Raw genomic sequence first — 16,462 nt, 5'->3', positions numbered from 1 at the left:
TTTGTTTTGTGTGTGTGTAATTGTGCTGAAATGATTTTGTATGTTTCTCCCTGATAAAAATAAAATTAATAAAAAAAAAACAAAAAAAACACACACATTACACGGATTAAGAGAAGGTTAAACAGCTAAATAAACATCTTTTTGGCTGTAATATGAATCCTGATTGTATCATTTAAGTAAAATAGTCAAGTGAATTGGTAGTCTATTATTTTAGAACGGATTGCGGTCCTGTTCACTGGTACCTGGTACTTTCTGTCCAAACACTCTGCATCTTGTGTCCTGGTTGTGTCTCTGTGCTTGTGTCCTCTGAGAGTCTCCAGTCTATTTATGTAATTGGGTAAGAACCCCTCTCTGCTGTGAAGGACGCTGTGAAACACATTGTCTGTTTTTAGGTTAGCGTCAGCCATCTGTAAGTGCGTCCTGTATCTGTTTCAGTGTGAAGAGTGAAGAGCTGTTATCAGGGAACTGAAAACTAGCTTAAACAGATTACCTGATCTCTGTGATCCCAGAGAGTCTTTGGTAGCAACAGATGACATTTGTTAATCGTCACATAGTTCGCCAGCTTATCCCCTTGTTCTTCATCTTCTCTTCAGTGAAAGCACTCTTGACATCAAGGTCTCTTAAAATTGTTCGTCTCCAGATTCCAGCTCCGCAGAGCCTCTAGTTCACCAAAGGCCTAGCTACCCATAGGATGATGTCAGGGTCATAGCATGACACTTACTGACATTGGTGATGTGCTGGTTCGTCCATAGGAAAGGGCACATTCACTTTTTTATTTTAACTCTAGATTGTTTACTCTGGTGGAACTAAATAACTGCAAGAAGTTCACCTGGAAATATCTGTGTGCCATCTAGCTGTTGGCAGATAGACGGATTTTAGCTTCTGAAGTTGTTTGGGGCATATATTTTAAATGCTGCTGAAATCTGCGTCACTTTGCACCATGTATTATGAACATTGCACATTATCTTACAAAACATCACAACAACTCACTTAGTAAGTTAACAAATAAAAATTATTTACTGAGTACTAAACGGTTCATTCAAAAACACACCATTTTCTCATGTATGGGTGTGCATGCAAATTGACACATAAACACGCATGCACGCACGCACGCACACACACACACACACACACACACACACACACACACACACACATACATCCAAGGCTGTCAGGATCTCCTGTGCGACTAGAAGCACCCCTCTCGTTTAGCCTACCATGAAGACATCCAGTTGACGGGAATCTGTGAGGCACGGATATACTTTCCACACTGAACATCCCCGGACAGCTGTGGACTTGTCATATGCACACCGTTCAATCCATTTAGTGTGTGTTTAGCATGTATGTGTTGGTGTGTGTGTGTGAAAGCAAGAGAAAGAGAGAACTGTTGATGATCAGAGCTGCTGGTTTGTCTCCCGTGCCTATCCAAACTCCTTTTTTCCTCTGGGTGTCTTAATAATAATGTTAACTGACCAGCAATTCTGGAACCAGCTAGTAAAGGTATCAATGTTCAGTCGTCTAGTTGACTAATCACACACATTCCTAGTCCATCATTATCAAATCAGATTTGTTTTGATTCCATTCTGCCACTGAAACGTTCACCCCTACCCTGCCCTCAGTTAAAACAGGTTCAAGTTCAAGTTCAACATTGTGAAGAGCAAGGCCATTTTCTCTAATGAAAGGGGCAGCTGACCTCCACAGTAATTTTTTTTTTACAGTAGAGAAGAATAGATAAGTTCTGTAACTTTATCTTCCAATCCTCCTGGGATTTAGGACATCTCAAGCCCAGCAGAATAAAAAAGAGAGGATGAGATACAAGGTTGTAAAATTAATATTTTGATTTTTACATTCCGATTTAGTCTGTAGCATCCTAGTTAGCCGTTTTGTGCTGTTCTTCATTCTGAGCACCAAATTATATAATCTTGCACCTTTGGTCTGAACCCACTGTAATGATCCTGGTATTTTATAGGCTGAAAAACTTTACAATTCAGGTGATATTGCCTGTATAAAAACTCAATATATTTTTTTTGTTCCAAGACTGCTAGCCTCCAGGAGATGCTGAGAAAACCCAGCATGGGTACAACTCTCTCTTCCTCCAGCAGCTGTAAACAGTGTACCCTCTGTGTTTGTCAGTGTAGGACATTTTGTGGGTGTCTGAGAGGATGTAATTGTGTAAAAAAGAGCACATAAATGGAGACTAAAGCAATGAGCCTCCCTCATTGTGTAGGTGACAGGGGAGACCCCAGCAGAGGAGGCCTTTTTGGTTGATTAGGATGCATCCTGTGTGCTGTGTCAGGCTCTGTTGTGACGTCAAGTGGCCGGCAGCAGCTGGAGCGACTTTCCTCCTCTTCCTGTGCTTGCAGCGGTTGCCAGGCAACAGCTGTCCAATCCTTTCTCCCCTCTCCTTGTCTTCCCTCCTCTCTTCGCACAGCTCATGTGTGAAGGTCATTCCTCCTTCCCTCCCCTCCTCTCTCAATTTTCTCTCTCTCTCTCTCAACTCAAATCTTCTCCCCTTCAATCAGGGACAGGAAACATGTCAAGATTAAACAGGAAGTGATGCAGTGACCACAGTGCACAGTAAACTGCTTTGGTGTGTTGAGATTTAGTCTATAACAGTAGGTGTTAAAGTAGTGTAGTACAGAGGGCCAAATCTAACAAGCTGAGGTTTGCAGTGTTCTGAATGTGTAATGCATTGTTTAATCAATAACTCTGCTGTTGTGTCCCTGCAGGATGACTGGGCTTCCTTAGCCAGCCAGATAAACACATCTGAATATATGTGTATCATATCTGTAACACGAAACTTTGACAAGGGGATAACCTGAGTGAAAAAATGTGTTCCAAAACTCAGTGAAGAAAGATTAATGCCCAGGTGGAAGAATATTTTGGTTTGGTTTCTAACCAAAAATAGAGCCAAAGTTTTCCTTTTTACAGAGCTACAAATCAGTTTAACAATAGTCTGCTTGTCTTTAGAAGATGTGCTGCCTGTAAAGATTCGACTAGCCCCTCTACAATGTAACTCTGCAGTGATTTAGACGAAATAGAAGCTGCTGGCTATTGCGGGTGATTTGCCTCAGCTGCAGCAGATTGTGTTTGTTTGTGTATGTGAGTATGTGGGGGAGTGTGTGAGTGCACACTGAAAATGGCTCCCTCCACATGCAGTTGCTACAGTAGCCTAAATCCAACGGGCTTTTGATTCCTGTCCCCTTCTCTCCTGTTATGCTTGATAATTAATTGGCCTCATTAACTCATTAAAAATAACAATCTCAGCCTCTGTGGCCCTGATCCCACTCTCACTCTCTCTTTGTTGTATCACACACTAGTAAAGAGATGAGTAGTTTTGAATTAACAGAGTCAGACTGTGACTAGATTTCATAGTATAGTTAATATTTGAATCTCTTTGTGACTGTTGGCTGTTGTTTCTTTTTTCTGTTTCCTTTGTTGTTTGTGTTGTTATGAGTTTGGTGCAGTTATCTAGTTTCCCCCTCTACAGGACTCTTTGTGCTGTTTGTGCACAGCCAGTATATCTGGAGAAAACAGCGCTTATTGTGTCAATCGAACACTGGTGGCGCTGTGAGTCAAAAACAGAATCATTGGATAGATGACAGAGTAATGGGCAGAAGTTTGGCCTGAAGGTGATGCTATGTGTTTTCTTGAGGGCCCTGACACACCAAGCTGACAGTCGGCCATTTGTCAATGTTGGGTCACTTCAGCTTTGGTGGTGTGTCCCACACCATTGGCTCTAGCCTAGCCCTTGTCGACTGATTCAGCATGTTGAATGAGCATCAGAGACTGCCACTGTCTGTCAGTGGGTGAAATCACTTTGATTGGCAGTTCAGCTCAGTGCACAGGAAGATAAACCAAAGTCAGGAAAGCAAACAAACAGCTAAAGTCAAGAGGGTGTGACATCAAAACAGACTTGTATTAGGTAAGATTATGATTTTAGCAATTGAGCTCTTTAGCAGAAGCGGCTCAACTATTCATTGTCAGGCTTGGCACAACTTTTATCTGCTTCAGCCTGAGCTTTACTTAGGCTTGCCTATGCTTAAAGCTGACATGCTAACATTAGCAGTTCCTTTAAAACACAGCTAATGGTAGTATTAGCGTGTTACTATTTAATGTTGAGCATTTATCATGTTATGTCAAGCATATGGTTTTCTAACACTTTAAATGCTACATACTAAAAGTTACCATGCATTAATGTTATGGTCAGCAGCGGGCAGCTGAGTCCATCACATTCAGGTTCACCCTGGGTCTGGGTCTGTACAGGAGAGCAGCGTGAAAGCAAGGAGCACTCAGAAGTCCCCAGAACTACACTGCACACTCCCCAAAAAAAACAACTGTTCAACTTGAAGAATCTCAGTGACTAAAAGGTCTCCAACTAATGATTCAAATCTTCAACTTTCAGGGGGCAGCTGTAGGCAAAATCTTAATTATGTATGCACTTCAGTGCACTGATGTCCTTTCCCTTTTTGACATACAACTACATACAACTGCCTCACCTCACAGCGTCCTGTGTGCATTAAGCTTTGACCTACAGCTTTGTGCTGGCTCTGCAGTATATGAGAAAGTCTGTGCGTAAATGAGGGAATTTGCGTAGCTGCGTGTGTGTGTGTGTGTGGGCGAGTGTAGAGATATGTGCGTTGAGAACATCAGCGGAGCAGTGATAATACCAGCACTCTCACTTAGAGCAAATGGTTAACAGAGACAAAGATCTACTGTCATATTTTTATGCTCTTTCAATCAATCCCAGTTTATTTAGATACATTGGCAACACTGTTCATGCAGCATTCCTGCCTGCAGAGTTGGACTGAACTGAGACAGTGATGCTGAGGAAAACAGACAAGGCTGGGAGTCAGAATGTGTTCCTCTGATATAAAACACATTTCAAGGCTGTGGAAGCCGTCTTAAAATTATCTTTGTGCTTTAATTAAAGCTTTCTAGATACTGCTGTATGATTTAACTTAAAGGCGCTGCATGTAAGAATGTGGCCAAAATGGTTACTGCACTCAAATTCAAAATACTGCTGCGAGTCGTGTCCGCCCCCCCTCCCCTACAGATTCGAGGTTGCTGGACAGCGGCACGCTGGAGACTGATTTGTTTGCCCACAGGCGGCTGCCGTGGCAGGGCTGCGTTGCCGCGTCCTTGATCTTTGGTTTTCCAGCGGACCGTTCGAGCAAGTCCGGCTTCTCTGCTGCTAACGCTGCTGCCGGGATACAGCTCATGAGGAGCCGGCTGCTAATGCTATGTACCGGGACACTGCTAATGCTGCTTGCCGTGCTGCTGTAGCTCAGCCGTAACTGTAACTGATGCTGAGACTCTTCTGACTGCGTGACTGGTAGATGGCGGTGGGTGGCGCAACAGGCCAAAACACAAATTCAAAACATAAACATGATTTGCGGACCGTAAAAATTTTTTTAAATTCGAATATTCTGGCTGTACTATTGTTGTCGGTGAGATCAGTATGTTATATGAACATTATTCCTTAGTCTCTGTGACATATTAGGAGGATTTTACGACTATTTGGTTTAGATTTCTTACATATAGCTCCTTTAAGCTATTCTTATCCAGAGATCAATGTGTATCTGCTGCTTTACTTGCTGTTAAAACTGGACTGCTTCATTTAAACAAGCACACAAATAAAACTTTGGCATCCATACCTGGTCATCACCTAGGTTGTGATTCTGGCCCTTAGTGTGTTTCACAGTTATACTAGGAACTTCCTCTGCCCACACTACAACCCTGCTGTTAAGACTCTTGTTTGACCTTCGGGCCTTCATGCACACCAGAGGGGTTCAAACCTGAATCTGTTTGCAGGATTTTGAGCATAATTCAGCAAAAATTCAGTAGTCTCTTTATTTCTACAAGATTTAAAGGACATCAGAAGAATCCTGGTTTCAACATAAACGTGGTTTCTTTGAGGGTTTGAGGGTCTTATCAAATTATTATTGATGTGTTTAAACTTTGTGCGTATGACTTAACCAGCACACAGTAGCCCTCATTTATGAAAACGATCATACAATGGAAAACTGGACACACAGTTATTTCCACGCAGACCTCGGCATTTATTTATGTGGACATGAGTGGAGGCTATGATCAAACATCAGGTCAGGTCTCAGCTTGTTTTCGCAAGTTTGGATCATCTTAGACTTACAGCGCAGCATAATAAATTTGGGAGTTGTTATTGGATGCCAGTCAGAATATGATCTAAGTATTTGCAGTCAGATATTGATTATTGATATTATATTTTATATACTATAATGTATTTTGTAAAGGCCTACATCACCGTGTGCTCTCTATCACAGCTCTCAGTTGCATAGCTCTATGGGACTAGCCCCAGTCTGACTGAAGCCTGAATAGCACTGGTGCTAATATCTGAATTATCTGAATTTATTTTTTTTTTTTTTCATGAATCACAAGAGAACCTTATTGTAAGATGATTTCTGTGCTCGGATCTGCACTTGTGTGTACATTAGTTTGATTAATGAGAGCCAGTGTCTTTACCTCGTTGTTTTCTCATGTTAAGTTCATATCAGATAGGAAAGTGCAGTGAAATGAAATTAATCCCAACAAAGTGTTTTGTCCTATTCCTCCCAAATCCTGGAGCACTCTGAGCTTTCTGAAACTCTCAGTACAAAAGACACACTCAGGGGGTTGAGAAAAACAAAAGTAAAAAACGAAAAGTTCAGTCCTTTTCTTCCTCCAGTCAAAGTGGTGCTTTTACAGCAGCACAGAGGAGGAGAGTAGGGCACATTTTAGGTAGATGGGTGTCCACAGTGCTCATCTCCCAGCTCTGCCTGGGCACCTGGAAAATATGTAATTTCTAGCTGTATTTGTGTGACTGTGTGTATGTATGTAAAGTGCTTATCTCTCCAACCTCTACTTTGCAAGCCAGTGCAGGCTGCTTGTATGATACCTGTTTTGTATCTCTAGCAGTGATGAATAGAAAAAAGATCATTGTTATAGAGCTGCAATTGGGAAACATGTTTGTATTATCTCAGTTTATATGCGTTTGGTAAAAAATATACTTTGATAAATCTCTAAACTTATGTAGGCCAAAAAACTATGACTTTTCTCTTCTGACTTGCATTTTAAGAGAATGTTTATGTTGAGAGCTGTTTAGATGCACACTATTCAAAAAAATGCCTGTATGTTGTGTGCATTCTGTTTGCTTTATGTATAATTTTTTAGAAAACACACTGCATACTGAAAGCCTGCTTTGACTTAGTATAAATTATAGATAGCCATTGCTGCTGCTATTGCATGCATCCACGGTTTGCATTAGCCAGCGGCAGCAGGTGTCATTGTCTGGCAAATGAAAATATCAACAACCAAAATGTCCAATGGGAAATATGTCAAATAAATATTAAATAGCCTAATATTGTGTGACCTATAGACATGTTGCTGAGAAAATCAGCTAGACGGCATCATGGATCACGTTCTCCAGGAAGATCTTCACACCCTGGTTCTCCTCGTAGATCAGACTGGAGATACATTTTACTCCACTATGGCGAGCAGGATGCCTCTAAATAATCACTCTGTTCAGTAGACCCCTTCTTCTTTCTTCATTTAGCTCATTTTTAAGTTACTTGATTTGAAGTGTTGAAGTGTAGGCTGTATGTGGCTACTTTAAACGTATGTCCAGTAGTTGTGTATATGGCTGGAATTTTGGAATTCTGCATGCATCACTTCCTGTTTACCAGAGGATTTCCCTGAGGAAAGAGCTATAATCCGCTGGGTACTACATTACAAACAGAATATAGTTTAAAATGTCAGCAATTATTTGTTTAAAAGGCGAATGCTATAATCTGGAATATCCCAAGGGTTTTTGCTGTTTGGTCTGATGAGCAGGTTTTTTTTCATGTGAAGTAAATATTGACACAATAGCTGCAGTGACCTGAGCATGACAGACAGAATGACTAGCATAGCGTCAGCAGTGACGCTCAGGAGCAGATGTCCGCTGTAATATACAGAGCAGACAGCAGAATGAGGAGGGCCCATCTGTTACTGTTAGCATCAGTGTTCTGTCAGGTGTTCTCACTACTTGTCTTTCATCACTTTGGGTGCTTTCATTTGCTTGATTTTGCTCTTATTCCTTTTTATTAAGATAAGACAAGACAAGCAGGGAAATTTGCTGTTACAGCAGCAAGGACAAAAGTGCAAAACAAGAAGCATCAGAAAGAAAAAAAAAGAAAGACATAATAAATAAAGGGTAAAATAGCACAATGAAAAGCTGAATTCCCATTATTGCACATAGGAAGTATAGATATTGCAGCATTTTAATGGGTACTGCAACGCTTTCATGCACAGCAGAGCATTGAGTTGTGTAGCTGTCTGCTTCACCTCAACTCTGTAGAGCCCCTTTGTGTGTATAAGCATGGGCTGAGCCCCACCTGCGATAAAACACCACATGTCATGAACACCAATAAAATGCAGTATGAAACTGCGTCCAACTGTTATTTACATAAGTTATGAGAATTTGTTTTATTTCAAGCTCAGTGTGAGAGTCTTTTGCATTTTGTTGTCATCTATGGCACATGGTGTTTCACCATGCCACTGCAAGTGCAAAGATGCACATAGAACAAAGATAAACACTTGGTGGAATCCAGTTCAATGAGGTAACAAGGCTACACCAAAGCAGCAAACACTTAAGAATACTCTCTTAACTGGATAGAGAAATTCCTTTAAGACAGCAACAGGGCCAAAAAGATGAAAGAAATTTGTTATTTCATACTTTATTTTTATTTTTTTAAAGAAAGAAAAATAAATTAAAAAAAAAAATATATATATCTCCAAGCTCAAGCCAAGATAACTCTGATGACAATAGAGAACATTATGTAACTGTTAAACTTTAAAAAGAAACTACAGAAGTGATGTGTTGGACGTGGATTTTCCTTTAGATTGTTTCAGACCAGGTTGCTGTGGGATCTCTGCAGATACTGTTTGAGCAGTAGAATATCATGATCCTCTTTGAACTGCAGACTGAGTATGTGTGAGAGTGAGTAGCGGCTTTGAGCCTGTGGGTGAAGCTGCTCGAGCCCACGCAGCCCTCCCACTCACTGCAGAGGATGGCATACATCAGCAGCCAGGGAAACGCTACACCAGAATGAAAGATGACGTAACGTGCTTACACTGGAAATTACAGGACAATGAGGAGTATAGTGTGGCCTTCTGTACAGCTCTATTGTCTGTGTGTGTTAATGTACACACTTACACACCTGTGACATGCCCATTATAACTCCAGTTATCTCCAGTTTGCTTTGCTGAAACAACTAGGAGCTCACTGTAGCACCATAGCAGATGTTTACTGTAGTTTTTTAAGGAAAGTAATACATTTTTTTCTTCTTCACTTGTACTTAGCTGGTTCACAAGTTTAAGTGTTTTTATTTTTATGCCTCTGCGCTAGCGATAGCCATCGCTATGGCTACAGAGGCATTATGTTTTGGGGTAGTCTGTTTGTCCATATTCTTATGAACACGATATCTCAAGAATACCTTGAAGGAGTTTTTTCACAGTTGGCACAAATGTCCACTTGAACTCAACAATGAACTGATTAGGTATAGGTGGTCAAAGGTCAAGGCCACTGTGAACTATTGAACTATTAGAAGTTGGTGGTCAAAGGTCAAGAAGGTCAAGGTCACTGTGACCTCACAAACATATTTTTAGTCATAGATCAAGAATTCATATGCTAATTATGACTAAATTTCACACACATTTTGTGATTATTTTTTTTTTTTAAAGTTTTATATACTTTATTAATTCCCCTGAGGGGAAATTAATTTTTTTCACTCCGTTGTCATTAACACACAGGTCTGAAATACACACACAGGCACAAACAGGACCTATACTGTACATGCACTAAGTGGAGAGATGTCAGAGTGAGGGGGCTGCCATGGACAGGCGCCCCGAGCGGTTGGGGGGTTCGGTGCTTTGCTCAAGGGCACCTCGGCAGTGCCCAGGGGGTGAACTGACACCTCTCCAGCCACCTGTCCACGCTCCTTATTTGGTCCGGATGGGGACTTGAACTGGCGACCCTCCAGTTTCCAACCCAAGTCTCCATGGACTGAGCTACTGCTGCCTAATAAATATCTAATAAAATAAAATGATGAAGTGATGACATTTCATATCCAAAAGGCCAAAGGTCAACTTCACTGTGACGTCATAATGTTCTGCAAAAACATTTTTTTTGCCATTACTCAACATCGTATCTCAGGAACAGAATGGGATACATTTGGTCAGATACAGAATTACTTTGTGTGAGGCATTCTTGTTTTAACAGATGTGGATGTAAGATATAAATGCAACTTAACTGGTTCACAGAGGCATTCATCCATGGGGGGTAATTTTAGGTTGTAATTTTTTTATTGTAACCTGTATTTAAGGTAGGAAATATAGTTTATATGTACAAATATATTTTCCATAAATACATTTCTGGAAATTAACCATATATTTAGTTATATATTAAATTAAAAAAATATGAGAAATTATAGCAGTTATTGCAACTTTGCATGTTATATATTATAAAATGTGTGACTGTATCCCATATATGATGTTTTCCACATAGCCGTTACACAGTATGAGATCACTAGAAAAGTGTATTATTTTATGTTGTTTGACAAACAGTATTTAGAAAATAACAAAATTGCAAAGCATTGCAAAATATTGGTAAGGATCTTGCTATATAATGACGAAAACTCTGTCTTTGTGTGTGTCTGTTCCACGTTTTTCTCCTCACTGACTTGGTCAATCCATGTGAAATTTGGCACATGGGAGGATGCGAATGAAGCAATATTACATCAATTGGCCAAAGGGGCGGGGGCGCTATAGCAACCGATTGAACGGGCACAGAGATACCTCTCCTCGTGAGGAACAAATTTGCCACAGAACCCATAACTTCCGGCTATGAAGATTTTCCACCATTTTGAATCTTTTGAAAAACACTTAAAATCGATCTCTTCCTAGGAAGTTTGACCGATCTGCATGAAACTCAGTGAACATAATCTAGGGACCAATATCTAAAGTTCCCTCTTGGCAAAAGTTGGAAAACTTACTAAAACTGAGCTTCTATCAGGCAATGAATATTGCTGAGGGCGTGGCTCATCACATAAAGGTGTAGAACATCTCAAGGGTTTCACCGATCACCACGCAACTTTGTAGGCATATGACCACACATAATCTGAGGGGACCCCTCCATTATTGACCCGATCAAACAAAATGGGGGCGCTAGAGAGCCAATCTGGAAATCCATCAGTAAAAACAATAAATAAATAAAAATTTCTTCCTTTACCTCTGGAGGCACTGCCCGGAGTTTTTCGACTAACGGAAGTGCAGGGGCCTCAGGGATCACTCACCCCCTTCACTTCCAGCGGTGCCCCCAGTGTTACACTCCTACCTGCAACTCGAACCAAACAGCGGTAAAAACATTGCCGCTAATACCCTTTATTTCCTGTCGTGAGGAGTGGAAGGTGTGCTGGTGGATGCACAACGTTTGTAAGTTGTGCTGTTGTCCATGTTTTTCACGTTGACGAGACGGCGTTTTGAGTGGAGCAGTCGCCATGGACACGGAGCTTGCTGTTTCTGTAGGTACACATTTCCTGGGGACACCTGCACGTCTCGGCCCCGCCCCCTCCATTGTGATTGCCTAAAGTGCAGCATCGTTCAACCTTTTTGTTATGACTAAGTCATGGTATGGTATGCTCTAAATAATCACAGAAACTGTTAGTGTGTCATTCTGTCAGTCAGTCAGTCAGTCAGTCATTCTGTCTGTCCCACGTTTTTCTACTCACTAACGTGGTCAATCTATGTGAAACTGCACATAGGCATTGAGGATTGGCATAGGTTGAAGGTGACAAAGCTACCAGTGGATATAGACTAGTTTAGATATATTTTCATAAACTCATACATTTGTGAAATAAAAAAAAACTTTTTGTTACATCGGATTTAATCACTCTTTCACTTTATGCAGTTATATATGCTGTCTCCTCGAAAAATGCTTTTTAGGAAAGCCTTCCAACCTGCAGTGTTTTTGATTTTGCTTTTCTTTGTTATATGACTAAGCATGATTTTATAATACTCACATTCACACTATAGAGCCTCTTTGATGTAACCAGACATATCCTCAACCATCCTTACACAGCCAGTCTAGGGGTTTAGACCGGAACCCTCTTTTATCACATCAGTGTTTCCAGTCACCAATCAGCTCTGTGTGTCTGTAGATTTTATCCTAACCTGAGTGAATCAGGCAGGATGATGTCCTCTGTGAATGATGAGTCACTGCTCAACGTTATTTTACTGTCTCTGTGAGAGGTGAAATTACTGCCCTCCAAGCACCAAATGATGGAAAATTTAGCCTTTGTCAGAATGGCATTATTATCTGTTCTTGAAGTTTCAAAATCTCATATAATTTCAAGTTCTGTTAAATGAACCAAAAGATTAATTGATACTTGAAATGTTAGTCGCTAATACTTAAGAGTACACATGGTTTTGATGACTAGTAAATTACAAATTTTTTTACATTGGCAATATTTTATTCCAAGCAGCATGGCTAGTAAAGCCATTATTAGTCATGCTAGCAGCACGCCGTCCTTCTGTTGGTTTTTTATTTACTTTTATTCTCTATCTTGTCAGTTTTATTTGTATTTGTACACCACAAGAAAGTATTTAAAAATTTGAAACATTATTAATTGCACTAATAGCAAAGTTCCTTATGTTCCCTTGTTTTCACATTTATAGGAAGTAGCAGCCACATTGTCACATTAATCTACTGTCTTTTAGGGGGAATGAGTATAGACACTGAAATAATAATAGCTTTGTATGTGACGCTACAATGTACGTCAGTATCTAACACATTTGTGTTTGAAGTGATCTTGCCCAACACTGGTTCTGGCAGTCAGACACAGAGGTGAATAAGTCACCTTTTTTGTCCTTCTTTGGTTGTTTGTTTTAATCATGTATTTTTTCTTTGTCTGGTTCCTTCTGGTTCTTTTTTTTCTGCAACTCTCTATCACACTCTCTAACACACACACACACACACACACACACACACACATACAAACACACAGGCTGCAAAAGACGAATTATAATAGGATGGGTTAAGGATTTCATTGTGGGGGGAGGCAAAATGAAGAAAAAATGGAAGGGAGCAGGTGTACATAAGGAATTGTGTGTGGGTGTGGGTGTGTGTGTGTGTGTGTGTGTGTGTTTTCAGAACAGGATAAGGTACAAAAGGGGGCAGAAAAATGAAAAAGAAAGGAAGAGAGAGAAGGGGGGAGGGGAGTGCAAGGTAATTTATGAGGCATTTTAATACAACAAGGTTTAATCTCTTCACACACACACACACACACACACACACTAACCCAGTTCCACACAGTCAACACATAACTATCCCAACTAAAGATCAACTGAATATTTGTGGATGTGATGAAACAGAAAAAAGATTCTATTATGATTCTATTTCGATGTTACATTTGACTTGGGCTGCAACTAATAATTATTTCTTATTTACTTTTGTACAATAAAGAGTCCCAACCCCAAAATATCCAGATTACTTCTATATAAGAATTAGAAGCTGAAACTATTTCTTTTTGGCTGTCTTTTCTCAGAAAAAAAAAATAAAATAAAATAAATGCCAATTGATTTTCGAATGAATTAATCAGCTTATTGTCGCAGCTCTACATTTCAGTGCCTCAGTTCCAGTGTTGTGAGGTGAGCTTATTAGTTCATATTGAAAATCATTTTTATAATAATTACGTAGTTACAGCTTCTTAAATGGAAAGACTTGATCTGATTACGTCATTATCATCAAAAAATGGGTTTGGGTTTTCTGTTTGTTGATCAGAAAGTGTGATGATTGTTATTTTATTAATGCAACATATTGTAAAAAGAAAAATCATCACTACATTAACTGATGATGGAACTGATAATAAGCTGCAGCCCCAAAAAACAGTATACCTTTGATTCCTGTATTTGCAACAGACGGTAAATAATATGTTATTAAGTTTCGACCGAGGTGATGTTTCGAGCTTTGCGCTTTTTATCAGACCGGAGCATGCAAAGCTGAAAACGTCACCTTGGTTGTAATTCAGTTAAATATTATTGGGCGGTAGTCTAGTGTGCACACTCTGTTTTTTCATCTTTTGTATGATCTCTTGTCCAGCACCTTATATTTGTCTGGATGTGCATGCTTTTGCATACCTTTTTGCAATGTTACTGCATGTTGAAATACACAGTTAATTCACCTCTTCATTTTCGGGGACACTACAGCCGATGAAAAATGATAGTAGAGACTTCATTTGTCTCGCCTGAATCTCATGAGCTCATAGTATCAGAGCAGATGATCTAATCAGATTTTTGGAGTATCTTTTGGCATATATTTGCATAGTGATGAGGAAAAAGTGATTAGCATGAAACTGATATATGCTTAAAGATTATGAGTTCATGTTAATGCTCCCCAGGTGCTGTGTAGAGCCACTGATTCACTGATTAAGGTGATAGTTACTCTTCCTAGTGACCTTATTATCATGACAGGTTACGGCATAGCATGTGGTAGCTTAAGTTGTTTGTTGTTAGTATTTACCTCAAATGTTATATAAATGCTTTTGACTCTACTCTGCATGTTGAGCTGTTCACTTGGTCGGTTTGTCTTTTTCCCTCCTTATTAAAACATGAAAAGTCTGACCTCTGTCTCACCGCTCCCTCTGTCTTCCTTTCTCTTCCCGTCCATTCAGGAGGGCCAGCAGCTGATCCAGGAGAAGCCTGAGCTCAGCCCAGTGGTCCGGAAGAAGCTAGAGGAGATCAGGGAGTGTTGGCAAGATCTGGAGAGCACCACCCAGGCCAAAGCCCGCCAGCTCTTTGAAGCCAACAAGGCTGACCTGCTGGTGCAGAGCTACGAAAGCCTGGACCAGAGACTGGGCCAGCTGGAGGGTCAACTGGCCTATGTGGACCAGGGACAGGACCTCACCACTGTCAACAAGCAGCTGAAAAAACTACAAGTACGTCGGGTTCGAAAACATACAGTGTTCTATGAACCAATCTGTGTCTCAAATCTCTAGCTTACTTATTCCCATTTTTTAAATTGGGATCTTTATAAAAGCATAAGCAGTAGCAACAGTTGGTCCACATAATTAGTTTTTTTTTTTTTTTTTTAACTCAAGTCAGTATCAGTATCTAGAAGCTCATAACTACCCAGTATTTGATAAGAAAATTAAAACCAACAAAAATAAAAGTTCTATATTTGTAAAACACCCATTCTTGAGAACTGGGACAAAGCATGCCCAACCAAAACAAAAAAAAACAACGTAAAATTATGACTTATCAACACACTAATTTAATTTATCAGGTGAAACATTATTTAAAGGATTTATATGTATGAAACAAATATTATTTATAAAATACTGTAATCTGCTTTCATTTTTTAAACTTCCAAAGTTGCCCTGTGCCAGAAAACAGCCTTGTCCTATACAACAATGAAACTAATAGTACGCACTAATAACATTGGTGTAAAAATGAACTTATATAATTTTTAAAATATAAAAAAATAATCAACTTCCTCACATTTCTACAAAACCACTATTTAATCAGACATAAAATAGACAATAGAAAAGAATATGACTCCTATTTCTTTGTATTTTTTTTTTTATAAATTGCGATCGGGTCATAACATGTCAACACCGTAGCCCTTTTAAATCAAAACCAAATAAGAATTATAGTTTAAAAAGACTATTTTGATTAGCATTAAGAGAACTCTCAGCAACTTTGAAAATTAAAATGGCTACTCACTTCAGCTACAGGAAATTAATAAATGCATAGCTTTTTGTCATCTCTGAAATGCGTCGGATCTACCTGACAACCATTAGCATAGCATACATGCTATTTAAGAAAAAATTCAATCACTGGGACACTGGCCATTTACAAGGTTTAATAGTCAAGATCTTTTAAAATATTTTGTCCCAGCCTAATTGAAGAGTAAAAATCAAAAACCAAAAACATAAGGTTTTGCCCCAATTCTCAAGAATGAGTAATATCAGAAATATAGCTTTCTTCATCTAATAAGTTGGTCAGGTCTAGGCTACAGATTATTTCATTACAAAAACATTTTCTCCAAGATAAACATTACTATTGAAATGTACTGGAAAGAAATTTAAGAGCATGTTTTAATTAATTTATTTATTTTCAGTTTTCAAAGTTAAAGTCCCTGTGAAATGGAAGTGTCTTTAGCTTCTATACTGTGACATATTTCTTATGGAAATGGAATATTTGAGCTTTGTACAGCTACAAGAGAGATTTAGATCAAAAGTGGACGCGTTTAGAGTTTAACACTGTACAGAGCTTCAACGGATTCCATTGCTGAGCAGACTGCTGACTCCACTCACAACTCCTTTACTGTTAGATCAAGAGAGATGAATAATATAGACCTAAAATAGACATCCGCCACATTTTTTGGAAATGAAAACAAAGGTTTTGCCCA

General features: G+C 39.5%; 1 protein-coding gene across 1 annotated transcript in view; it reads left to right on the top strand.

Annotated features, from left to right (window-relative positions):
* The window catches only part of LOC126408979 (spectrin beta chain, non-erythrocytic 4-like), a 119,850-nt gene that overhangs the window by 75,314 nt on the left and 28,074 nt on the right, over positions 1–16,462 (top strand). The window contains exon 26 of the mRNA XM_050074822.1: positions 14,724–14,987. Within this exon, the coding sequence (XP_049930779.1) occupies positions 14,724–14,987 (264 nt within the window). The remainder of the gene's footprint in view (positions 1–14,723; positions 14,988–16,462) is intronic.

The sequence above is a fragment of the Epinephelus moara genome, chromosome 2 (assembly GCF_006386435.1).
Source record: "Epinephelus moara isolate mb chromosome 2, YSFRI_EMoa_1.0, whole genome shotgun sequence".
Lineage (NCBI taxonomy): Eukaryota > Metazoa > Chordata > Actinopteri > Perciformes > Serranidae > Epinephelus > Epinephelus moara.
Note: the sequence above shows the minus strand (reverse complement) of the source record. Positions and strands in the feature narration are given on the sequence as shown.